The sequence below is a fragment of the Sceloporus occidentalis genome, unplaced genomic scaffold, assembly GCF_023333645.1.
Source record: "Sceloporus occidentalis isolate IW3139 unplaced genomic scaffold, rSceOcc1.0.p SCAF_6, whole genome shotgun sequence".
In the NCBI taxonomy this organism is placed as follows: domain Eukaryota; kingdom Metazoa; phylum Chordata; class Lepidosauria; order Squamata; family Phrynosomatidae; genus Sceloporus; species Sceloporus occidentalis.
The window spans coordinates 78,916,883-78,943,824 of NW_028316986.1; the positions used below are offsets into that span (position 1 = coordinate 78,916,883).

The following is a 26,942-nucleotide window of genomic DNA, read 5'->3' on the forward strand; positions in this document are numbered from 1 at the left end:
TGAAAACTCAGGGCCATAACTTACTTGATTGAGTATATCCACCTGGAATGAATACCTTGCCTTACCTTACCAAGCCATATTGTATTTTCTAATGGCTCATGTCTTCTCATAATATGTTATGTTATTATATTGTAAAACAGTCAATTTACATAGTTTTTTGTGGGGTTTCCGGGCTATGTGGCCATGTTCTAGAAGAGTTTATTCCTGATGTTTCACCAGCATCTGTGGCTGGCATCTTCAGAGAAGATCTGAAGATGCCAGCAATAGCTGCTGACGAAATGTCCGGAATAAACTCTTCTAGAACATGGCCACATAGCCTGAAAAACCCACAAGAAAAACATGAATGCCGGTCATGAAAGCCTTCGACTTCACAGCCAATTTACAATTTTAGAGGAGGTAGGAAGAGGTTTAATATTTGATATGTAAGTTAATGGGAGACTGTATCATATATTTTCCTATCAACTTGCACACAACCCTTTAACCTTGCCTACACCCTACCATTTGCAAAAATAACAAGACCATAAAGATGTAAATAATGGGATTTAAGCAACTATAGAAAGGTGCAGAGTGACGTACCTTGCATGCCATTGTCAAGACATCATCTACTCTGTGTTCTGACTTGAGAGTTAGTATTAGCCCTTGGCCATTAGGAAAGCGAACAAACGACTGGATATCCCAGGCATTTTCTTTTGCAGTACTCTCTGGAGCCGAATAGTACACATTTAGAAATTCATCTACTTTCTGCTGAGGAGATGAAAACAACAACAACACACACACACTTTAATACAGTAATAATATCAGACATATGTGTCCATTCTCTAACAAAAATATTACAAATGATCACTAGTGTCGCTTTTACCAGCTGTGCATGCTGGTATGATAGTATCTTATAAAATAGGTCTAGGCAAACTTCAGTCTTGTAGGATATACTTTTGTCTTTTCTTAGAAGAGTTTTATTAGAAGCCTAAGATCCATCAACTAGTGCCAGGTGCTAAAGTCATACAGTTAGGAATGAAGAACTCTACCCACAGAAAATTGTTTTGAGTATCAAGACTGAAAGGGAATTCACATTAATTCCACACCAAAATTTATTCCTGTTATGTCAAGCTGCCTTCATTTCAACAGTACCATCTGGAAAGGGAGTCATTTTGTTGCTGCAATTCTATGTAGCAACTGGGAGTCAGAAATCCTTGTTGAATTACTGTAACATATGCTGATGTGCTTCCCTATCCCAAGCTATTTTCTGCCCATTCCCATATTATTACACTTGACATTTTAAAATAGGAGCAAAGGCCTTGAAGAAGATAATAGGAAGAACAATATATTATTTTATATCTCTCCCCCCCCCCCCAAAAAAAAAAAAGCCATGCCCCACTTTTTTCTGTTCCCGACATGCTGCAGCTTCAGCTGGGAAAGGAATTATAGAACAAGCAAGCATTCACTCACAATTCACTGCACCACTGGCCACTATTCCAGTTATGCATTTATCACAGGGTAGGCCCTTGGTATCCACTAGGATTAAGTTCCAGGATTCCCTGTGGATACCAAAATCCATGGATGCTTAAGTCCCATTAAATATATTGGGGTAGTAACATGGTGGCCCTTATATAAGGTCTGCTGGAGAGACCATCTAGGTCTAGCCCAACATGCCCCCAATATGCCCCTAAAATGCCCAAATTTCCCCTGAAACAAAGTTGTCTGTAGGCTTACAATTAAACTTCCAATTATGTTAATTTTTCTCTTCCCACCTCTCTTTGCAAAGTGTGCCACATTTGAGTGCTCTCAAATGGCAGTAGGGCTTCTCCATTAAAAGGAAGCCCTACTGCCTAGCTATGTTAGTCTGGAATATCAATATGGAAAGGGATCTTACATCACCTTTGACACTATGTGAAAGAAGTTATAGCATAAGCTTTCATAGGACCTTTATCACATTAGCGAAATCCCGCTGAGAAATGGGATTTAAAGTAGATTTAAATTAGAAAAAAAACACAAATGCGGGAAGTTTTTCACACCACATTCCTGCAAATGTGAAATAACACGAAGATAAAGCGAAGACAAAAGGGACAAAAACGGCAGCTTTTTTACTTTCAGGAAGTTCTGAAAGTAAAAAGCTGCCATTTTTGTCCTATTTGCCTTCGTGTTGTTTCACATTTGCAGGAATGCCATGTGAAAAACCTCCCGCATTTGCAGGTTTTTTAAATTTAAATCTACTTTAAATCCTGTTTCTCAGCGGGATTTCGCCAAGTGTGATAAGATTGATAGACTTGGTCTATTTCCTTAGATGCAGATCAAGTCTATGAAAGCTTATACTACAACTTCCTTTACACTGTTAGTCTCAAATCTACAGCATTATATAAATAAAGCATAATAATAATAATAATAATAATAATAATAATAATAATTGTGCAACAAGATCCCTTTCCATACTGATCTTCCAGAGTAACACGGCCAGGTGTCTGAATTCTACTTGTAGTTTCAAAGTTGCTGCTGACAGTCCTTAGAACTGTTCACAAAACCCTCTATAGTCAGTATCAGTTTTGTTATTTATTCTGTGCACTTTTCAAAATTCAAGAAAACTGCAAATAAGAACTGTTTGACTTGTAACTCTTTCAATAAGTTCTAGTACACACTTTACACACTTATTTCTGTTTTAAAAAATCATCAGCAGAGGGCAGTGTAAGTCAATACTATCCAAACAGAGAACTTTAATACTGTGTCATTATGCTACATGTATTTTAAAGACTTTTTTAAAAATATTCCAGTTCTGTTATTGTAAAAATTATTTCATTGCTGCATTTGCACTCTGACAACAGAAACAATACTATTAATACTTTATAGACTAGGTTAAGCAACAGTGGAGTAATAAAAAGGGGGTGGGGGTAACCGACCTACAAAAAGAAAAGAAATTCATCCACGAAAACAAATTCCAGCACTCCTTTCCACCCAGGGTCAATCCCTTCTACATGGCTGTGATGTAAGTATGAAGACAGGCATCCATTCTGAATGTGACAAGAGAAGTATGAGCACACATTTCCTAAATTATAAACCTCTTATTTTCATTGTAGTAAACCTGTCTACATTCAGACTACCTTCACTACTGCCCAAAACAGATGGGGCAAAAGTGCTGCCTTTAGGCTGATCTTAGGGCATGGTGTTCAGATGATGCACACCTCCAGACTGGGCCAAAGTTGTGCCATGGCCGCCTAAGGTGGCCCAAACATGGCCATAAAAGGAGCACAAAAAAGTGCTCTTTGCTGGTGGTCCATTGTGAACTGTGGTGGCAGCCAGCCTCAGGACCATGGTCTCATGCCAAATGGGGAATGACCACTGGTGGAGTGGCCAGAGGCCACCAGTCTGCTTGACCCCTAATCAACCTTCCCCAACCTATAGTTCTTAAAATATGTGGGACTAAAACTACCATCATCCCTAGCCAGCATGGCCAGGTTGTCCAACAGACCTAGAGAATACCAGGTTGAGGAAGACAACACCTTTTGGAGATCTTTGTTCTCATTCTATAAGGCTCTTTTGTCAGAACAGATAGAAGTGGTGTTTTGGTGCAACATAATAGACAACCTAGTCTGATTCATTTGCCTAGCCCAACATTCACATCAGTAATGGCTAATGGCTTCCAAATCAGGGTGGCAGTGGTTCTGTTCCAGATCTTATTCCAGACTTTAAAAGTGCTATCAAGATGCTGAACTGATCTCCTTTAAAGTCTGGAATAAAACCCAAAGTGGTCATACCAATCCACAATGGTCAGTCATACCATTGATATGGAAGACACCGGGTGCTACTGACTCACATAGTAACCAATATTCAAAAGCTGTTTTTATGTTAGGATACAGGAAATAAACCCTTTTCCTTTAAAAAGTGTTGATGGAAACTTTTTTTAAAAAAAAAAAAACTGTTGGTTGTGCTCAAGAGATGATTGCTACATCTACATTTTCCATCTTCAAATTTAAGGGGTTGTGTTTTCCCCCCCAGCTATGTTTGCCCAGTGAGTAATCCCACAATACTTTATTCATTCGTTGCCACACCAATTTTTGACAACATATTCAGTTTTCCAGAAATGTATGCCAGGACTGTAGAATGTACTGTGCTATGCCACGGTGTTGCTTGAAGAGCAATAGGTCTCTTCATGATTTGTCCTGCCTTTGTTTGTCACCATTTTTATATGAAACACCTCAGAAAACATACATGGAACATTTAATTAGGCTGTGCTTCAGTAAACCCACCAGGAACTTTCCTGTAATGGCTTGATTTTAATTTTCTTCTGGCTTCTCTAACAAAATAGTCTTGTTTCCATCCACAGTGGTTTTGTGAGTTATGATGAATCACTTTTTGAGTTGTTGGATGAGGCATTAAGAAATCTACAAAAACTTCAGCAAAACCTGATACCCTGTTATTCAGCTCTTTTCAAATGTACACAGAAAACTAGGTGTCCTTTATGTGGGATGTCCCTTACTTCAGGGCCGAAAACCTAATCTCTTACAGCACTGGCTGAGGTCCTTTATTAAAAGCAATATCCCTTATTTGAAGGATGGAATATTGTCTCCTTTTAAAATAGGCTGAATGGGGTGCCAAAAATGCTGTATTTGGGGATGTGGGCATTTTGAAAAAAAGACTCAGGACTGTTGATGTATGCCAAAAATAGAAACCAAGTATGGATTTTCATAGACAGAAAACTATGCATCATGTAATTTATGAATGTGGGTAATACACTATTTTTATAGAAAAATGCATGGCTAAGTTAACGGAAATCAATACTTTCATTGGTATTTACATAGAACAGAAACTTGTTAATAGATACTTTCTAACTATCAGTCTCACATGTCATGAATTCTGACCATCCCTTATTGCTGTTTTTAAAACCTGGCAACCCTGAAGCAAACAGAACTCCTAGCCTTATTCATTTAGAAGACACAAGACCAGGAACTCACACAGCAAAGTACGTTCCAAAGGAGGAATAATTTGGCTCCTGAATCAAAGCTCATTATAAAATTTATAGACTTTCCCTATCTATTCTGAAAACCACTAGGGCTAGGCACATAGAAGCAAATATTCAAATATAAATTTAAGAGCACAGAATACATACTGATATATCTGGGGAGGAAATACAAAAAGATAGCAAAGTACCACCAAAATTCCTAAGGCAAGCAAGCTTTTTTTCAAATCTGAAATGATACCTTAAAACATTATCATTTCAAATGCCGGCTTACTCTTCCTGGGTAAAACAATACACATTCACTCAAAAATACTTAGCACTAGAAGAATTCTATTTGCAAGAATTTCCACTTTGGAGATGGGAGTTTTCTGTGTGTTCAGAGTCTGCTGCCACATTTTATTTTATCTTATTCGAAGGGGGAGTAATATGCCTTTTATAAAAACAAACTAAAAATGCTGTTAAAATTTAAAAACTGATACAATATGGGAAATAACATGCGAACTTGATAGTGCTTCTAAGGAAGAAAGGAAACTAAAGAGCTCCTAAGGAAAAAAGAGAACTAAAGAACTCAGGACAAAAACAAAGCCCAGAGTCACACCACATAGCATTAGTTAGCTCTCTTTGTGATATTAATGAAGTGTTCACTCATAAGATCTTAATTTACAAAAGCTTTTTTCTGCCCTGTTGCCTATTTGAATCAAACAGAATCTACATAAATAAGACCTTTTTTGCAGGAAAAATGGTATTACTAGTACCATGTCGCAAAACAAAAGTGGACAAACTCTAGGTTTCAGGTTATCAGATGCAAAATACTTTCGAATATCAGTTGCTGATGAATATGAGATAGAGAGTACAGTTGCATTCATTTTCTGCTTATGAACTCCCCGCAACAAACCAACTGTCTACTGTATGAACTTAATGTTGGATTACATAAAACCTTTGATCTGATCCAGCATAGCACTTAGTTTTTACCAGTATTGGTGGACATGCTGGTTTTCTAGCTAGTGTCTAATGGACAGAGAAATAGGTGATGTGCACTCCACCTGCTTTCCAGAATACTCTGTAGACCCCAAACCCTCAGGAGTTCTTTGGTAGTCAATTCTACGTAACCTAAAGATGAGACGTTTGAAAGCTTATACCACAAACCTGCCCGGATTCTTCGTGATTGGGCGGGCTATAAATAAATCATTATTATTATTATTATTATTATTATTATTATTATTATTATTATTATTATTAGATGTATTTGAGCTAACCTTTCAAAAGATGTACCCCAACCCCACTGTATTAACTGCAAAATAATAAGATTTTAACATCCATGGAGCAGAATACTGTGTCAATAATGCAAGTACCTAAGAACCCCAAAAATAACTGAAGTGTGTCTTGTAAACATTCATGAAGATTTGTAAAGTAAGAAGACAGACCAAATAAGACTCCTCTGTAGAAGTTTCTTTTTCCCCCATACACTTACATGTTACACATTTAACATACTGAACTACTACAAAAGTCCACAAAAGAGCAATACTCAACCAAAATGCACAAATTTTGAATTTTGTTTTGTTTTGCTTTATGGCCAACACAGCTACCCCTGAATATGTTAACTATGACAGCACAATGCAAAAATTTAGTTTATCTTACCTCAGTAGAATTATTGGAATTCTGAGGTAGTTGTGTTCCAGTAAATCCATGCATTCCCGCTGAGTCAAAAATCTAATTCAAAGAAACACAAAGTTTAATATGAACAAAGCATTTCATAGAATCACTGTTCTAACTGCAGAAGAGGATGAGAAGCAATAATGTATAGGTATTTGAATCCACTCAACTGCACAACAGTTACCCAGTTCTAATGTGGTTGCAGTCATCTCATGTGCCTATGCAAAAAACAAAAACAAAAGCTACATCCTTGCATACCTCACAGTGGTATTCCAACATCTTGAATTCTCCAAACCCTGCAAAATCATTCCAGATGACTTTGTTATATCCCCAATACACAATGCTATCAGAGAACTCTCTTGACAGTAAAGAATGATATGCAGACATTGGACCTGGACTGGAGAAGCAAGGGAGAAGAGGGTGGGATTATGTTAACCAAGTAAGAAGAGAGCACAGCTTCCTTCCTGGTCAGCTGCCTGGCACAATCACTTTGGACAGGCTGTTTCCACAATCAAAAGCTCTCAGAACAACATATTTGCTTTCCCAGGGCCCTTTTGCTAGATAGCTTCTGAGTACCTCAATTTTTCTCTTTGCCAAGCTTTCCAGTAACCTTCCAATGAGAGAAGTGGAAGGTGGTACATTATCTCTGATTCCTGCTATACCCTCTAAGAATTGCATGAGGGATTAAGATAACGACAAGTGCTCTCTTTGTACCAGCAGTGACTAATGAGGGATGAACTGGTTTCAGAGGAAGCCTCTCAGAAGCACTGCCCATAACCAACTGATGGTTGGAAGGGAGCTCTATCTGAACTGAATCCCATTCCTTGGAAAACAGTTTACTGGAAGGAAAGGAAGGCAGCAAAGGATTAAAGGGCGGACAGCCACATGTTGTGTCAAGTACAGTTTCAAAGGTCATTCTCTTGACTCATCTGCTATGCTCTAAAGAAGCATTTTACAATAGTGTCATTACACCTTTACCTTTAACCCACCTGTGTTAATATTAAAACAATTATGTGCTCACAGTTCACAGAAATTCATTAAATACTAAGACAAATTGTGTAGTACTAAATTCATTCTCAATATTTCTTTTCATACAGTCATACTTTTCCTTTGATCAGTACAATTCTAGTAAGCAATGGCTGATACCAAGATCAGGATGACAGCAGATAATGACTTTGCTCTTCATTAAGCAAGACACCAAGCTGCTTTTTAAAGAGTATTCAACACCAACAGCTTTTTGATGCAACTTGTGTTTGGCAGTTGGTACATACATATGATTTCCAAGGATTAAAATATGTAAAGGATTGGGAGTAAGCTACAGCACTGTTTTCTCATGTAAACTCATCTGCCCTACCAACAAATGCCAGGAAACTTGGAAACAAACCCTCTAAGTACATTTGAGTGGCAAATTACCACTCAGCATACTTATGAAATCCCCTGTTCACCACAGCCATCACTTTTCTTATGTTCCTCAATAGCTGGTGTTTTGATAAAGGAGCATGTGAAAAACAACTTTAAAATGATAAGACAAACTGTTTCATTTTCTGATAATTGTTCAGTATCTCACTAAATATCTTAAGATATGAAGCTGGGATTGTAGTCCTAACTGATTCCCAGCACTTGTGACTTTCTCATGCACTCAGTAACTGCTCTTTTATCCTGCAGAAGAGCCACAGGCTACTTTGCTATTCATATGTTTACATTACTTCCCTGAACCTGCTTTAAGACTTTGTATTTGTTGTTGTGTCTTCAAGTAATTTCTGACGTATGGTGACCCATAAGGTCACCAAGGGATTTCATTAGCAGAATTTGTTCAGCAGGGGTTTTTGCCCTTGCCTTCCTCTGAGTATGAGAAAGTGCGATTTGCCTAAGGTTACTCAATACTTTTCCATGGTCAAGCAGGGATCTGTACCCTGGTCTCCCAGTGCCCAACACTCAAGCTACAACACCAAGCTGTCTCTTTAAGACTGCAAACTGAGAAACATAGTGACATGATATATAACTTGTTTAGTAAAAAGGGATCCATGATAAACTGAAAAATTTACTGAAAATTTGTCTGTGTCATGGTCCCAAAGCATTCATCTTCAGCAAAAGGGTGCAAATTACAGCGATGATAGGCAGGTACGCTCTCTAGGCTGAAAAACTTAAAACATATTGTTTCACCAAAGTTTACAAATGTAATTACTTCAGATTTTGCAAATAGGAATTATTCGACTTCACATAGGAATTAAGTCTAACCATAAATCCTTCTCACATGTTGCAGTCAGTTTACCATGGAGTTTGCAAGTGTAAGAAAAAAGTTTAGATGCACACATTTGAAAGAGAATAAATACTGAGAAAAGTAAACACATGTAAGCAACAGTTTTGCATATGCTTTCATGCTAATTATTTCGAGTGTCATAAGATGTCAATTACTCAGTACAGAGCCAAAATGGATTCTAGACATTATCACTGCCAATGAAATGTCTCAAACATGGAATATTCCTTAAAGAGTTTTGGGCACTAGGAATGTGCTAATTATTGTCCTTTGATATTAGTGAAAATGTGACTGAACTGGATACAAGTATGAGGAAATGCAGCAAAAATCCATACCATCAGAAGAAGAGAAAGGAAAAAAGTTTAGTCTCTCAGTCATAAAAAGGCTTACCTGGAGTGGAAGCCTAGAAAGTAAAATCAGAAATAAACATCTGAAGCACAATGTTGTTTAAAGCTTGCTGGCTTAAGTTCCTCCTCAGTGAAACTGGTTGATAATTGTCTTTTATATGTATTCTGTATTTTGGTACTTAACATAATTTGGGACCATATCTATTAAATGGTAAATTGTTAGCTTTGTTACACGTAATGATTTAATCCCATATATTATTATAGGGAGAGTGGAAATACAGAGTATTTCCTCTTTTAGATCATTTTTATATGAGTTTTAGCTATAAAATTATGAGTTACATAAATAACTACATGCATCTGAATAAGCATCTTTAAAGAAACACAAGACAAACTCGCCACTCTTATAATTAGAAAACAATGCTGACAAACATTTACCTGTATTAACCATAAAATACAGATAGATTAATCAGCATCATTAAATGTGTTGTGTCAGCATGGAAGCTTATTTTGATATGAATATGAACTGTACATTAAATTACTGTGAACACACCCAAATGATTGTCAGATGCTATCACATCACTTTGTCTTAATTAAACACACTCATTCAAAGTGCAGTTTCCACACAGATATAAACTAAAGAATGACCTGGGCAAGTTTGGCTGTGTAATAAAAATCAGATCAAAAAGCTAGATGGAAGCACCTCTCTCTGTGAACATTATGGATATAAACATCAATAACTTAGAAAAGCGTCATGGTTCTAATAATTTAGAATTACAATAAAAAAGAAAGAAAAAAGATCAAATGGGGCCTTATTTTTTCACATTTCTTACATTGTGAGAGGTAACAAGATGCTGCCTTTCTGTCACTAGTTCTCCCCATCATAATAAAGTTTTATTTTCCTTCTACTGCTTACAGTATCTTCATATATCTCCAATTTCCCTTTCATTACTTGACCTCACCATTAGAGATATGCAGGCAATATCAAATACGATGTTGTTTTACCGAAAGTACTTCCAAATGATCCAGATTGGCTTAGAGAACTAACAACAAGTGTAAACTGAAAAACTTTGGGGGAGGGGGGCTGAAAAGGAAGCTAATGATGAGCAGCCTCAGCTATTTGCCCAGTTGGGTTACCTCAGCATAAAACAAAATAACTGTAGAAAGATCTGACTGTAATAGTTTGATCTGCCTACATATATTACCATTACTAATAAGTACTGACAACTGATCAGTAGATGACTGTACATACCAGACTCAATACCTTGCATCTCCAATTCATATATTACACTAGCATTGTGATAGATTTCTGGGTAAGGTCTATTCTAGGACTAGCTGATAGCTTGACTTGACACAAAAGGCAACCAATTTTTTTGCTAGTACTAAGTCAGATAGGCTTACAATAGTCCATCACAGTGACATGTCAAGACAAGAATGGTGCCCTGTACCTGCCAATGTCATGGTGTGTGCATCGTAGGGATGTAATTCTTCACTACATTTCTTCTCAAAGATAGCAACAAGTAATTTCAGCAATTCTCTTCCCGCTATGAGAAAGTCTTCGAAAACCACACCGTTTTTGAAAGCTATTTGCAATTCAGGACTTATTCTACACAAAAGTCGCATGTAGCTGTTTTGCACAGAAAATAGCATTTTACGTGGAGGAAAATAGTATTTTAATGAGGAAAGTTGTTTTCTGCACAGAAAAAAAGCTGTAATTGGGATTTGCTCTATGTAAAATTGGCATGTGGTTGTCTTGCATACAAAACAGTATTTTCTGTGTGGAAACTAATATTTCAATGCACAAATATTAATTCCAGCACACTGATTTCTGTGAAGAAAATGCTGTTATCTATGCAAATGAACCGTGTGTGAATTTTATGCAGAATAAATCCCCAATAACAACTTTTTTTCTGGCACAAACAACCATACACAAATTTTTACACAGCATGAGTCCCAAACTGAGAAGATTCCTGTCAGTTTATGATTCTTCTCATCAGCATTTCATATAAAACCCATAAAACACACTTTTGACTAGTTTCTAAAAAACAGTTTTAAATATTATTTCCATCCCTAGTGCACAGGGTGTGGGTAATGACTCCTTATTGGATTTCTACAAGCCACTGTTTGCACTAACCAAGCAGTCTAGCTTATTCAAACCATTTATTCTTTACATCACTTATCAAATAATAATGAATTCAGATATATATGAATTAGACAATATGAATATGAATTATATGACTCAATTGAGAACCACCTGTGTAATGGAAGGTCTTTTCTCTTTCGTCTTTCTTGCGAGGGTGTCCAATCCCTTAAGAGAGGAAAACAGGCCCTTCTTGCTCCGCACCCTCTGTGATAGAGACAGTGTACGCTTCCTAAGGGCTGCTTCATCTCTAGAACAGATCTAAGACAGAAAAGATAGGGGGAAATAAAGGTATGGTGGGAGGAGAGAGAGAGATTGAGAGAGTAAGAGAGAGAAGGCAGGGTTAGATCAGACACCGACACTTGGCCATATTTTCTTTATCTCATATCTGTATCTCTTTTAACTTTTGTAAGGCACCTTGAGTACTGAACTGGGGAATGGGCAGGATATAAATAAAGATTATAATGATCATCTTTTTTCAAAGAAGTAGTCAAAAATACAATGAGGTATAATATAAAATTGTATTGAATTATTTATTCATGTTTAATTTACATCCTACTTTTTTCCCCAATATGAGATACAAGGTAGCTCACAATATAAGATAAAACAATGAAATCTGAAGTGTGTTGAAATATTTCCACAGCCCTTGTGAATGATTATTTGTTCTGCTATGGTCCTTACGGTACATCTACACATCCTTTCCATTCAAGAAGAAAGGTTCCCCCTCATATTCTGATGAAAGACAGAATTGCTTCTTCCCCAAAACAGGCTTATAAGAGGCAATAGTAGTTTTGCTGCAAGTTGTCATCCCCCTTTCAAAAAAAAAAGAACAATCAGGCAGCAATCCTAAGAATGTCTATTTAGAAAAGTGTTACATTGAGATTAGGTATGTGTGAACAGGACTGCAGCCTAAAATAATTAAACATACACACACACACAAGAAGCATACCCACATGCCATCCCAGCAATGCAAAATATATCCTTTCTAAAAACACATAAGCTTCTTGTAAAGAAGCCAACAGGGAATGGTATGGTGTTACTTGGCTTTATTTCAGAAGTGAGGGGTGCATTATAATATACATAGTAAAAGAGTGTGTTTTATATGAGGTTAAATGATATGAATTGTGAATATTGCAAAAACCTGGGCAAAGGTCTCTCTTAGGTATTTTATTGGTAACCATCACAAGGGCATTGGATGTGTGATGATATATATTAAATATTTTAAATAAATAAACTTGTATCAGTTTTAACTTCCACAATCCACCTTGAGACTCAGGGATAAGAAAAAAATAGGATACGAATGAATGAATGAATGAATGAATGGGTACTAGTATAGTCATTCTAAATCAATAAATATATTTTCAAAATGGATTAAAATTTGATCAGTTTTTATTGGATATTACTTAACATTAGATTAGGTATTACTTTACATACTTATCATAATAGTGATACAGTGCTACCTCGGGTTACGAAATTAATTCGTTCCGCGGCTCCGTTCGTAACCCGATACATTTCGCAACCCGAAAAGGCTTTCCGTTAGCGCTGGAAAGCCGCTAGCCGCGCTTCGCATTTGAATTTCGCGCCGAAACGCGCCGAAATGAATTTCGTAACCCGAAAAATAGTTCGTAACCCGGAACAGTTTTTTCCAATCTAACTTTTTCGTACCCCGGAAATTTCGTAACGCGATCAATTCGTATCCCGGGGTACCACTGTATATTACTTCCAATACCAGAAGTGATATGCCTCAAAATACCACTTGAGCAACACAGTGGCATTCTAATGCTAATAAACATCCCATAGGAATCTATCTGGCCACTGAGACCAGAATGACAAGCTAGATAACTTACAGTTATTTTTATATATGTCAGCCATAAACTGCAACAACCTTTTTCCCCCCAAAAAGGATCAAAATGACTAAGAGAAGCAAAATATTTGAAATTTATCTAATTAAGAAAGACTTTTTTACTAGAAAGTATAAGTTATACTATTTCTTCACTTCACTTTTTCTTTTCTTTTCAGATTATTTTTATTAATCTTTAACACATATAATTTACAATCAAAATAATATACAATCAAAGATAAGAAATGGCAGGGGGAGGGACAGGCAGAGAGAGACAGAGAGAATGAAATCTAAAGTCTGGTTAGACATCTGAGATACTAATGCTTGAATTTTATTGAATACAGGATCAGTTTCATCTAGTTCAGCTCTAGATGTTTTTCATGAAATGTAAATCACTCTCTGTTTAAATTCTATCGTCAGAGACAATATTTATTTATCCTTTCTAATATATGGCTTCCATACAGACCTTTCAATTGTTTAAGTCTTGCAGACACTAATTCTATTTATTATTTCTAGTACAAATGCCCACTTAATTTAACCTTCAATTTTGAGTGTTCTGCAATCAGTCTCTCTCAGCTTTTAGCTTCATTTAATTTCACTTGGCAATAGTTTCTGAATGAAAATTGCTTATCAAATATTTATCATGCAAACTAATTGTTCTCACGTGAGCATAATAAATCACCAATCAAGTGGAGGATTTCTCCATCCTCATTCAACATTGGCTATTCAAGGTTCTTCAATAATATTATAAAATTTTGTCTGGAGAAGCTTCTGTCTAACTGACCTTAATGGATTTATAATATCACAAAATTGTGTTTGGAGAAGCTTACATCTAGCTGACCTTAATGAATCCTTGTGATTCTTCAGCTTTGCAGTGAAGAAAGCTGTAATTTCCAGGGTGAGTATCTCTTCCAGACAGATCTCCAGCCCATTCCTGAGCCGGGGGATTATACAGGAAGCTATGTTTCTGCCCTTGTGGAATCCTTCCATATCTTTATACACTTAATAATATTAATCAATTTTGAAAAACTAGGAGCTGCACATAAATTGTGCTACTAAATGTTGGCCATCTTGGCCAGAACCTTCACTTCATTTTTTCAACAAAATATAATACATGTTTACTTTCTTTAGCAGAGCCTTCCCCAACCTTGTGCTTTCTAGATGTCTTGGAACTCAATTCCCATCACTCCACTGGCCTATCATGGTTAATGGTAATCAGTGCTAGTTTTTATAGTCCCAAGTATACAGAAGGCACTGAATTGGGGGAGCATGTTTTGAGACCAAAAAGGAAAAGGACTCAAACATTTGTTTTGTTCTTTTACTTTTTCTTTCTTCCTTTTTTTTCATATCTAACAAATTTCCTATACAGTAAGCAGTTCTATGAAAGAAAAAGAAGTACTAAAAAAACCTACATGCAAATCATGTGTAATGGTCACACACACCTATTTCACCCAGTCCACTGCTGTGGCCAATTACAGCTTTCTAAGGCATGGATGCAGAGCAAAAGTAGTCATATACAGTGCCGCCACAAACATTTTTCACATCTTTTTCTGTATGAAAGTATTTCCATTGTAAGAAATCATTTCAGAACAGTTTTTCCTCAAATAGGAAGGAAAGTCAACATTTTAGTTCAGAGGTGAATCTGTAAAGATTCTAAACATTTTGTTAACATGTTATCAGGTGATCCTCTATGGTGAAAAAAGGGATTATATTTTCTGATATCTTTCCACAGATCATTTTCTTTATATTATACTTGTATGAAGCCCCCTAAAGCTTACCAGTGCATGAAAGGATGAGACTGAGAAGATGCCAAGCCTTCCTAGTGCCATCTTTGAAGGACGACTGGCAGCAGCCAAGAGACTTTTTGGATTTGGTAACTCCCCACCTTGCAGACTTGCCAAATAACAGCGCATCCTAAAGAGGTCAATATTGAACTTCTCTAGATTCTGCTCCCATTGCTGGATCTATTTACATATACAAAAGAAATATTAGAAGAAAAATTAATGGGATGTATGGGGGTGGAGAGGAAGGATATCCAAGCTCCATAATTCTTGCAGCTAAATTACTTGCAGAACAGCTGGTTGTTTAGTCCACTCTGCCCTCAAAACATATTCTGTTGAATTGTGTTATCATTTCCATGGAAACTGATATAATACCAAAAGAGATTTTGAACTGGAAGTCCTGTGAAAGTACTCTAAAAGTTAAATATGAACATATCAGCACCAAGATTTTTCCCCTCAAACCTCTACCTTTAAAAGATAGGTGCAGGACAAATAAAGTAGCAATTTAAAACATTCCTGTGTAACTCCTGGAACTCTATAGAGATGACAGTCTAGGATTTTCAGCTGTTCAGTATTATCACCATAGTGGACATAATTTTGGTACCTGCCTGTCTTGTACTATTGTATACATTTTACATTTATGCTATCTGAGGATGTGGACAGATCCTTGGAGAAGTGAGAGGGAACATGTACGTACTCATGCCCTTCCAGGCTTATAAAACCAGCCAGAGAAGGGGTGGCTAAGTGGGTAAGAGGAATGTAAAATTTTGCAGCAAGGCAAAATTCCATCCTGCCTGAAAGAAGCTATTGTTGGTGATGGTGGTGGTGAGGACCCTTCCAGAAGATGATTGCATTAGATAACTACCAGCCAGTCTCCAATACCTCTTTCTTGGACAAGGTTGTAGAGTGTATAGTGGTTTCCCAGCTTCAGGGGTTCCTGGATGAAAAGAACTGCCTAGATCCATTTCAATCTGGAAAAGGTATACTCTCCATTTACCTTTATGTATAGAGGAAAACTGTCTCTGACAGGAAGGACCAGGGCACATAAGCCCAGCACTAGTTACAGCCCTTCCTGAAATTATAAAATGAGTGCAATTCTGTACTAGCAAGAACAGTTATCATGTCATGAATACACTGCTATAAATAAAGACCAACCAACATATAAGAACAGTGTGGTGGCTCTATCCCATTACAAATTTGGAGAATAACAGCAATAGTGTCTTCAAGAAACACTAGCAGGACCTGGGAAATTTGTCTCCCCAAATTTAACCAACCAAAATTAAGTATGCAGAGAGATCTTGTAGCACCTTTGAGACGAACTGAAATAAAGAAGTAGGCAGCATGAGCTTTTGTAGATGCATCTAAGGAAGTAGATGGAAGTCTACAAAAGCTCATGTTGCCAACATCTCTCTTTCAGTTAGTCTCAAAGGTGCTACAAGATCTCTCTATACTGATTCTACAGACTAATACAGCTATATCTGAATTCTACCACTATGGAAAGCACAAAAAAATTTAACTTGTGACTTGGAAGCATCTCCAGAAGCCTTGCTATGTACTTTGCTATCAAAAGTAGGTATGATTGATAGAGACAGGACAGAGCTTTTTCAGTGGCAACTCCTCAACTGTGGAAACTCCTTCCCACAAGAAGTTACAGTAGCCTCCCCACTATTGTACATTAGAAATACAGTTATTTTTTCTGCCAGACTTTCATTATGTCTGAATTTTATCTAGCTATGACATTCTTTTATTCTTGATTTAAATGTCCTTTTTAACTGTAGTGATATTATATTGATGTGAAATGGCTGGGGGTATAACAAATATTCAATGTAGAATTTTTAAATTAATGAATGAATATGTATACTGTTTTCCTAGGGCAGACAGAGACCTCAATTTGCAAGGAATTTATTTTTTTTTCAACTGTTTCTCTCTTTCAGAATTCCACATAAATAAATTCCCACATATAAGAAACATAATTTCAGTAAAAAAAGTAGTTGCCCTTGATAGATTTTCTTAAACATAGGCTCATGCCTTTCTATAACATTGCATGGGCAAAAATGACTTCCTCATTTGCAACACATATGCATAAGAACTTTTTGTTTCCTGCCTCAAAATATTAAGAAACTACATACGCTAGACAATAGCAGCTTGGCAGAAATAAACATATGGGAAGTATGTAATTATTTGGTACCTGGTTCTCAATTGCTTTCCTGTTTTTAGGATCACTAACAATTGAGAGTTGTAGTTCAGCCATCTTTTTCATCTTGCTGTCCATGTCAATTTTTTGAATAAGGCTTTTGGTCTGATTTTTCAGCAGCCTAACTGTATCCTCTTTCCCAAGTTTCTTTGCAAAGAGGGAAGCAGAAGCTGAGTGTATGGCAGTAACCCAGTTTTCAAGGTCAGTCTGGCTTGTAGCCTAAACAAAAAAGAAAGAAAGAAAAGCAAAAGCAACATTATAAACAAAATGCTAAAATAGAATCTTGCTGGTTCCAAAATCAACATCAGACAAGGATAACTGTGTGCGGTCAACTTAAGTGGGGTCTCTCTTATTCTCTCTATCCCATAGCTTCATGATGCTTGCATGCAACTTTTTGCCTCAAGCCACAAATAATAAAAGGGTTCTGCTAGAATAATGTTGTCTTGAATAGTTGGCAACTGTAATTACTAGTAATGCTTACTTTTTATCTAAAGAGGAAGAACTTTGTATAAAAGATGGAATTCATCACATGATATCTGGCTGCAGGGATGGCAATTATATGTAACCTATCATTAGTTTAATTCTGAAGAACCAAATAGGATGGAATTTACATTTGAAAGTACTGTAACTCCAAGAAGGAAAAAATAAGATGGCACATTTACTAACTATCGAACAGCAGTTTATGGATACTTTCTAATGTGTTTGCACAATGCTACCCCACAATGCATTACGGGTCATTGGTTACAGCCCTTGGTTACAGAGATGCCTCCCTCATTTATTATCTTGAAACAGGCAAATTTGCATGGCTAGTTGGTTGCTAATCCAGTATACCGTACCTATTATTTTGCTATTTCTTTTGGCTACTCCTAGCCAAAAAAGTCCACATGCTGAATTTGTCCTCTTCTGTCCCAATGTGTAGGATCACTTATTTCATGGTATATCAGAATTTTTAGTATATGAATTTTCTGTTTTTAAATTTTGATCCATCTTACCACAAAAATAGCACCCAACTGACATCACTAAAACAATTTTAAATAGTAAAATCATTAAAATCAGCAACATAATCAAAGCAGTGTATTACAGAGTAAATATGTGCCTTCATACTTTCCCAAAAGCAGAGCTTCAAAAAGTTTCATTTTTTTCTACAATTCCCAGAAACTCCAGCCATCATGGTGTTGACCAATGAGACAGACCATGGGGTAGACCAGTGCTCCTCAAAGTGGTGATTCCTGGACCGGTGTCTTCACCAGATCATTGGCTCCTGAGCAGCATGACACAGTGGTTTGAGTACTGGACTACAACTCTGGAGACCAGGCCTTGATTTCTGCTCAACCATGAAACACACTGGGTGACCTTGGGCAACTCACATGCTCTCAACCTCAGAAGAAGGTAATGGGAAATATCTTCTGAACAAATCTTGCCAAGAAAATCCCATGATAGGTTTGCCTTAGGGTTGTCGTAAATTGCAAACAACTGGAAGGCACACAGCTATTAACAATAAATCCTGGAGAGTATCCAAGAAGGATAGACAATTGTAGCCAATGAGCCCAAATATGTTACCAGTCCCTGGTAAACTGGGGGAAAATGATTGTGTTTTCTGACATCAGATAGTCTGAGAAGTACTGCTGTAGACCAAAAAGATATATTTTCAAACTATAAATCCAAATTATAATTCTTATACAGTGGAGCACTGTAAAGTTACTTTTTGTGCAATCTGAAAACATCTTTTAGAATGCCCTAGCCAGTTATGTACCCTGTATGACAAAAATTGATCATGACCTTTCATTGATTTCTAATGCATCTAGGACAAATCCAGTCTCCTTTCTCCTTCCGGAAATATAGCTGAAGAACTAGGCAGCTACAGACTTATATTCACATTTCCATGCATATGTTAGGATAACCAAGCATCAAAGAAATCATCTCAATGACCAGCTCACCCAAGGTTATTAAGTAGTGAGTTTTAATTTTCCAGCCAGGGAGCTACCCAGCTTCCCACAAAAATGTCTGTGTCTGTAAAGGAACCTTTTTTTTATCAGACAAAAAGCTAAGCCAGCTAAGCTCAGGGGTGTTCTTGCCGAGTAGGATCTTGACATAAGGCAACTGAAGCAAAAGTAACTGAAAGCTGGCTTTATCCGTGTGTAGAATATGCTACCACAGTTGGTAAGGAGTCTGTCTTTCTAGTTTCTTGCATATCCAAGACACAACAGCAGAAATGGAAAAGTAAGTGGGAGAGTACATTAACACATTAAGTTAATATTAATAAGCCAAAAAAAGTAAAAAGGGCACATTTGACAGTTAAGTTAATTTTAAATTGACATTTAAACTTAATGTTACTTTATTGCACTGAAAGTCTTGCCAGGGGAAAAAAGTGAAAAATGCATCTACTGTACCATTTTACTTTTCCTGCCCCCCTCCTTGTTTTGAGTTTTGGAGAGCAATGAAGAGCTGCATGAATTTTTGCAATGTTCATTACTCACCCACCCCACTAAAAACTCTTCTCTTGCTTTTCCTTTCTCTTTGTCTTACAATCTTGTCTCCTTATTTTCTTTCTTTATCTAACTTACTGATTCCCACATGGATTTTAGCCAAAATCTCAGTGGTTAAGAGCTTCAAAATTCAGTGTGCACGGACAGATGATTAACCTATACAAAATATTTGCTACAGAATATAGACAGGCCATTTAGATGAAAAAAGTCCTTCCCTTTCCAAGTTGCTGTCATATAACATAAACTCTGTAATTCCCAACCTGGAAGGACAAAATCCAGGAAAATCAATCTTTGGGTAAAGAACCAACAAGTCAACATAAAATATTTGGCATTCTAGCACTGTACCTCATTTAATGACTTAATAAATTAATGACTAAATAATTTCTGGAGAGTAATGCTGTAATTCTAATTTAGATCAACCACTTTCCTTTAAAAATGTAATTAAACTGTCCTTTTGTTTTGGCAAATGTCCAACTTCATTTGGAATTTAATTGGTGTTCATTTGTTAATTATTACTGTACAAGAGTCATTTAAAAATGAATAATTGTAGAGCTATCTCTGAGGAATGGACCAAAGGTGTCTTACAGGCTTTCCTACCTCAAAGAGATAGAAATATAAATTCACAAGACAAGTCTAGGAAATAAAACTAAGTGTGGATCCAACTCAGTGTATTTTGCAGAACCAACCAATGGCAGCCAATATGTGGTACAGGATATCACAGGACATTATATCATGTACTGTTGGAAGTGGGGTGAAAATTCACTATTATTATTGTTAGTTGCTTTTGAGTCAGTCCTGGCTAATGGCAACCCTGTGAATGAGACATTTCCAAGCCTACCTATCCTCCACTGCTCTGATTAGCTCTTGTAGATTCAGGCCCATGACTTCCCTGATTGAGGAGTTGAATCACACTAGCAAGATCCCGCAGGAAAACGGGATAAAATGCAAAGATAAGCCAGAAATGCTCAAAGTTTATCACACGACATTGCAGTTAGCGTGAAATAATGCAAAGTTAATCCACAGTTAAAGTGGAACAAACCGAATTTTAAAAGCTGCTGGTTTCCTCTGCTTTAACTGCAGATTAACTTCGCGTTATTTCGTTTTAGCAGCAATTAGTGTGATAAACTTTCTGAATTTGCAAGTTCTATTTAAATTCGAATTTAACTTAACTCTCGTTTAACTCCCATTTTCTTGCGGGATCTCGCTAGTGTGATAAAGCTCTTAGTCTATCCATCTGGTGTGTGGTCTTCCTTTCTTTCTATTGTCTTATAACTTTCCTAGCATTATTGTCTTTTCTAATAAGTTATGCCTTCTCATGATGTGACCAAAATCCAATAGCCTCAGTTTAATCATCTTGGCTTCCAGGTAGAGTTAAGGCTTGATCTGTTCAAGGACCCATTTGTTTGTCTTTTTAGCTGTCCAGGTATTCTTAACACTCTTCTCCAGCACCAGTTTTCTTTTTATCCACTTTTTTCACTGTCCAAGATAGGGATGCCATTTAACTTCAAATAAAAGTTTCAGAGATTTCTGACAATGGTTAATCAGTTCACTGATTAAAAAGATGTTTTTAATTATTCTGGTTGTGTTTTTTTTTTAAAAAAAGAAAACTCTTTTTAAACAAAGTATTTAGAAAAGCCATGAGTAGCAGTTACCATTTTAAAAGAGTTATTCTCACATAGGTGGGAGGAATGCCTCTTCTAAGATAATAGTTACTTCAGTACATAAAAGCATCATCTAAAAACAAAGCCATTTTTCCAGAATGACTTTTCTATTTATATGCAAATTTATGCAGGCTTAATCAGAGCAGTTAAAACTCATAGTAACAAACTGACTAAATTTTCTTTAATGAGGTGAAAGCCTTGCTGACAATGTAATGAACTTCTTTCTTGTATCCCAGGGAGCTGAACAGTATGCTGCCAGTTTGCTGCCAGGATTGCCATATTATGCATGGCCTGATGTCCTGAATTCCCAAAGGAAAGGACTTATCTGAGCTTTATGGAATATCCAATAGGAAAACAGCCAAGTCCATGTAATCTGAAATTCTTTCCAAGAGCACTGTTGCTATTTTAAATTTTGTATGCCTGTAATTTAAACTAAATTTGACCAAATATCTAACAAATTTCAATTAATTATGAACCAAAACCAATGCCATAAATACCTGGAATAAGTAGACATCTCCAAAGGAATTGCTGAGACAAAAAACATTCTCCTTCTTGGGGTGTTCTGGACAAGACTGCACTATACTATCTTCTGCAAAAAGAGCATATCTAGGTGAGGTGTTCTGCTCCATGGAATTCCTCCCATAAGTCTCATAAAACAGCAGGGTGCATCCTTTATAAAAGAGAAAAAAAACAGGGAAAATGAGGTTTTGGTTTATGTCTTTAAACCTTCTCTTCCTGAAAGACAGGATTAACACACGCACTTAGAACTGGAAGCAATTCTCCATATTAAGATCAAAGGTTACATCAAGTGTTACCAAGCACCTGGCCACTCTGGCCCCATAACAATCTGCAGATGTGTGCAAATGATTGTTTATAGCAGGCCTGGAAATTGTGTGTCCCTTTTTATGTCCATGGATTGCTACAATGAACAGTTCTAACCAGCATAACATATGCCAAGGAATACTGGAAGGAATGGTTTAACAACATTTGAAAGTGTGCAAAATTCAGATCTCTGGTTTAACATAATATACTACCAGTATATTTCAGAGGGAGCAAGCATAGTGTAGTAGTTTGGGTACTGGACTATGACTCTGGAGACCAAGATCTGAATCCCTTCTCAGCCATGGAAACCCACTGGGTGATCTTGTGTAAGTCACACTCTCTCAGTCTCAGAGCAACCCCCCCCCCCCCCGAATAAGTCTTGCCAAGAAAGCCCAGTAAGGATCATTAAAAGTCAAGAAAAACTTGAAGGCACACAACAACAACAACAAAATTTCAGAGGAAGGATCTGGCAACACCACCTTGCCTAAGAAAACCCTATGAAATTCATGGGGTCACCATAAGTTAACAGTTGACTTGAAGGTGCATACACAGACACACTGTATGCATTCCTGTTTTCTGTTAGCAAATACACAAAGTTGCTTTCTGTTAGCAGCTAAGGATGTGAAGAAATATTGCTAAATTAATTGTTCTTGAAGAGACTGCCTCTCTAGGCACATTGAGACAGCCTGTCAAATGTTCACTGGGATGTCTCACCTACAGCACGAGAATGGGGCAAAACAGATTAGCAGTAAGGGCCAGGTGGTGCCTGGGTGCAGTGTTTAGATGCCACACACTCTGAAGCTGCCCCCATGCTGCCAGGAATCCGCACAGCTGACCGCACATGCAGCAGCTTCACCATGTTTTGGCAGCAGCTAGGGTGCCCTTTTTCTGCCCCTCAAAAGAGCGGCATTTTGCCACTTCTTTTGGAGGTGGAAAAATGCCGGATCGGGGCCACGGTGTACAGTTGCTGCAGCTCTGATCTGGCACACAAAGGGGCAGTGTGATGCCACCCCTTTAGAGTCGGCTGTATCAGCCCAGTCATAATCTTTTCTTCTTCTTGAGCTTCCACAATTTGCACAAAACTACCGTCTCTCTTAATGAAGCCAAACACTCAATAGACACAGAGAGAATGCAAAGACTGACTAACTGATCAAAAACATGAACACGATCAAACTGATCGTTTTGATTTTTGGAAGCCAAGGCAACATGGTACCAATTATTACAGCTACCACAATTGCAAAAAAAAAAAAAAAAAAAAAAAAAAAAAAAAAAAAAAAAATGTTCTCAGAATTGTGAAAGTTCCCTCAAGAATAATAGAAATTCTATCACTGTCTTGCAAGCAGAAGGGGGAACAGTTTTTCATTCTTCTATGAAAGAATGAGACAAGAATTAACATCCCTATTAGCACCAAATTGAGTCTAAATATCCTAAAGGCACCACATCCTGTCTTATCTTGAAACCTAAACTGGGTTAGCTCTAGTTACTACTTGGATGGACTATATTTCAGAAGGAAGAAAATGCCAAAACCACCTCCAAGTATTCCTTGCCTAGGAAAACCTTATGGAATTAATGGGGTCACCAAAAATCAACTGGCAGCTTTAATGCACAAATATACACATTAGCAACACACAGAAATTTTTTAAAAATGCATTCAAAAATCCAAGGAAAAAGATAAAGAATTATGAAATCAAAACATCAATGAGAAAGTATATTTATTTATTATTTATTAAATTGTTTATTGGTTGTCTCTTTAGGGCTTAAGGCAACTGTGAAGCAGTGATAAGACTCAAAAGCCAAAGAAAAATGTTTTTATTTAGCAAGTGGATGGGAAGGGAGGCTAAGCTGTATTGGAAGCCTCAAAGTCAGTCTCATAGGCCGGTTACAGACCGGCACTTGGGACGTCCACAGGACGTCCCATTTTAAAAAAGGGGCATCTCTTCTAGTCGCCCCTGGCTCTAATATGGACTCTGTCCGTACAATATGGCGCCGGCCGTTCCACACGGCCGGCGCCATCTTTACATATCGGACGCTGTGCGTCTGAACGTGTCGCGGTGCTAATGACGTCGCGGGTGCGCCAGCGGTGCCTCGCGACATCATTAGGGCGCCACAGAAAGAAGCTCCATTTTGGAGCTTCTTTTTTGCCCCGCAAGGGAGCCGCACGGTGTGGCTGCGACGGCTCCCTTACGGAGCAAACGGTGGCGGCGGCAGACCGCCTCAAAGCGGCGGTCTATAACCCGCCATAGAGAAATGGGGTTGAAAGAAGAGGCAATGGTAGGAAAGAGGAAAAATAACTTTATTTGGTTTTATGGGTGAATGGAGTGTCAGCCCATTTAAATTTTGAATTATTGTATGCTTTAATCATAATCATTATCTGGACCCATTTCAAACTGGCTTCCGGGCGGGTTACGGGGTTGAGACGGCCATGGTCGCCTTGGTCGATGATCTCCGTCTGGGCCTCGACAGGGGAATCGTGTCCCTGTTGGTGCTCTTGGACATCTCAGCGGCTTTCGATACCATAGACCATGGTATCCTTCTGGGACGCCTGGCAGAGGTGGGAATCGGGGGCACTGCGCTCCAGTGGTTCCGGTCCTACCTCTCTGGGAGGTCCCAGATGGTGCAGCTGGGAGACGTGTGCTCCGATGAGAGGGCCCTTATAACTGGGGTCCCTCAAGGAGCCATTCTGTCTCCCATGCTATTTAACATTTACATGAAACCGCTGGGAAAGATCATCCGGAGACATGGGGCGCGGGGTTTTCAATACGCTGATGACACCCAAATAATTTTCTCTATGTCTCCGACTGATGCAGTGACCGGGGATGGTGTCTCTCCTCTCGTGGCCTGTCTGGAGTCAGTAATGGGCTGGATGAGGGATAACCGACTCAAGCTGAATCCAGAGAAAACGGAGGTACTTGTGATAGGTTCCCCTGGTCCAGGAATGGTGGTAGTTCCACCTGTCCTGAACGGGGTCACGCTCCCTGTGAAGGACTCTGTGCGCAGTCTGGGGGTGTTTCTTGACTCGTCGCTTCACCTGACTGCTCAGGTGAATGCGACGGTCAAGAACACCTGTTATCAGCTTCGGCTTATTCGCCAGCTGCGCCCATACCTGGCCCAGAGGGACCTTGAAACGGTAGTACATGCTCTGGTAACCTCGAGATTGGATTTCTGCAACGCACTCTACATGGGGCAACCCTTATACCAAACCCGGAAGCTACAAATGGTACAGAATATGGCAGCCAGGCTGGTCACTGGAACTTCCAGGGCCAGCCATATTACACCGGTGCTTAAAGATCTGCATTGGCTGCCTATTCGCTTCCGGGCACAATATAAGGTGTTGGTGATGACCTATAAAGCCCTAAATGGCTTGGGCCCAGGATACCTGAAGGACCGCCTCTCTCCGTACATTTCGTCCCGCACCCTCAGAATATCTGGGCAGCAACTACTTAAGGTGCCAGGGGCTATGTTGACCTCCACCGCGAGGAAGACATTTTCCATCGCCGCCCCGGCCCTTTGGAACACACTGCCCACAGAGCTCCGCTCGGCCACCTCCCTGGCCCAATTTAGAAAGGACCTAAAAACCTTTCTATTTCAGCTTGCATTCCCCGATTAAAGTCCAGTGGGCCTCCCTTCCTCTTCTGTGGCAAAGAGGACTGGCTAACGGGGGTTTTATTCTGTTTGTGTGTAATTGTTTTTAACCCTGATGTATATGTTGTTTGATATTTTGCTGTCAACCGCCCTGATCTATGGAAGGGCGGTATAAAAATAAAAATTTTATTATTTATTATTATTTATTATATTAAATCCATGTAGGCTTCTCAGTTCTAACAACATGCATCTACTGGAAACACCTTTGTTTTTTCTGAAGTAATCCTGTATATGACACATATGGGTAGGAGGAAGGCCATTCTCCCATTTGTGGGGCATTCATGGGTCAAAACTCTGCTGTAAGAAACATATTACAACAGCATTAGTACAACAGCAACTTAAAACAATCAAAGTATGGAGCTACCACGAGTTTAGCAAAGTTCAGGAGTCTTAAACCTTGTACTTTTTGAGATATGTAATATTGAACACTTCATATCAACACCAAGACAAGCCATTGGCTAGGTCTATTCAACAGGAACTAACTTCCATTACCAGTTTAAATGCCTTTATGTTTCACCTCAGCCCTTTCTGTTTGCCAGCTCCTTTAATTGAATACAATGGAAAAGCATGTCTTTCATTGTCCTCATTTAAGAGAGGCTCATGTCCTAACCACCTGTATTACTGTAAATTACTAGTCCTTCCTTTCAGCAGGCATTTGGGGAAACCTTAATATTTCCTAATAAGATTAACAGAAAGTGAGTACTTTTTGTATCTTTAAATAGTCAGAGATTAGCTGCACTATTGTTTATCTTTATCTGAATTACTGCAGGAAATGTCAAACGAATGGTCAGCTGACAAACTCACATTTCAAATGAATTACTTGCAATAAAGATAGCTGCAAAACAGTACATTCCTAAAACACAATGTTAAGAGTATTTGGAACTTGAAAGAAACTACAACAGTGTAACATTAGCACAGTTGGCGGGGGGGGGGGGGAGTGGCAAAAAAAAGAAAGATCCACTATGGATCTATCTCTTGCATGAATGTAAAGCATCTAATATCCCTTAATATTCCACATGTTTATACTGTTTAATATTTTCATCTATGTAGCTGTGTGCCTTCAAGTTGTTTCCAACCTGTGGCAACCCTATGGTGAACCTATCATGGGATTTAATGGGGCTGAGAATGTGTGGCTCATCCAGTGGGCTTCCATGGCCGAGTGGAGAATTGAACCCTG

General features: G+C 38.1%; 1 protein-coding gene across 1 annotated transcript in view; it reads right to left on the reverse strand.

Moving 5' to 3' along the window:
- The window catches only part of TIAM2 (TIAM Rac1 associated GEF 2), a 156,746-nt gene that overhangs the window by 75,424 nt on the left and 54,380 nt on the right, over nt 1-26,942 (reverse strand). Inside the window, exons 5-10 of the mRNA XM_089530152.1 lie at nt 21,799-21,971; nt 17,149-17,373; nt 14,958-15,143; nt 11,454-11,600; nt 6,584-6,655; nt 577-744 (exon numbers count right to left, since the gene is read on the reverse strand). Of these exons, the coding sequence (XP_089386278.1) occupies nt 577-744; nt 6,584-6,655; nt 11,454-11,600; nt 14,958-15,143; nt 17,149-17,373; nt 21,799-21,971 (971 nt within the window). The remainder of the gene's footprint in view (nt 1-576; nt 745-6,583; nt 6,656-11,453; nt 11,601-14,957; nt 15,144-17,148; nt 17,374-21,798; nt 21,972-26,942) is intronic.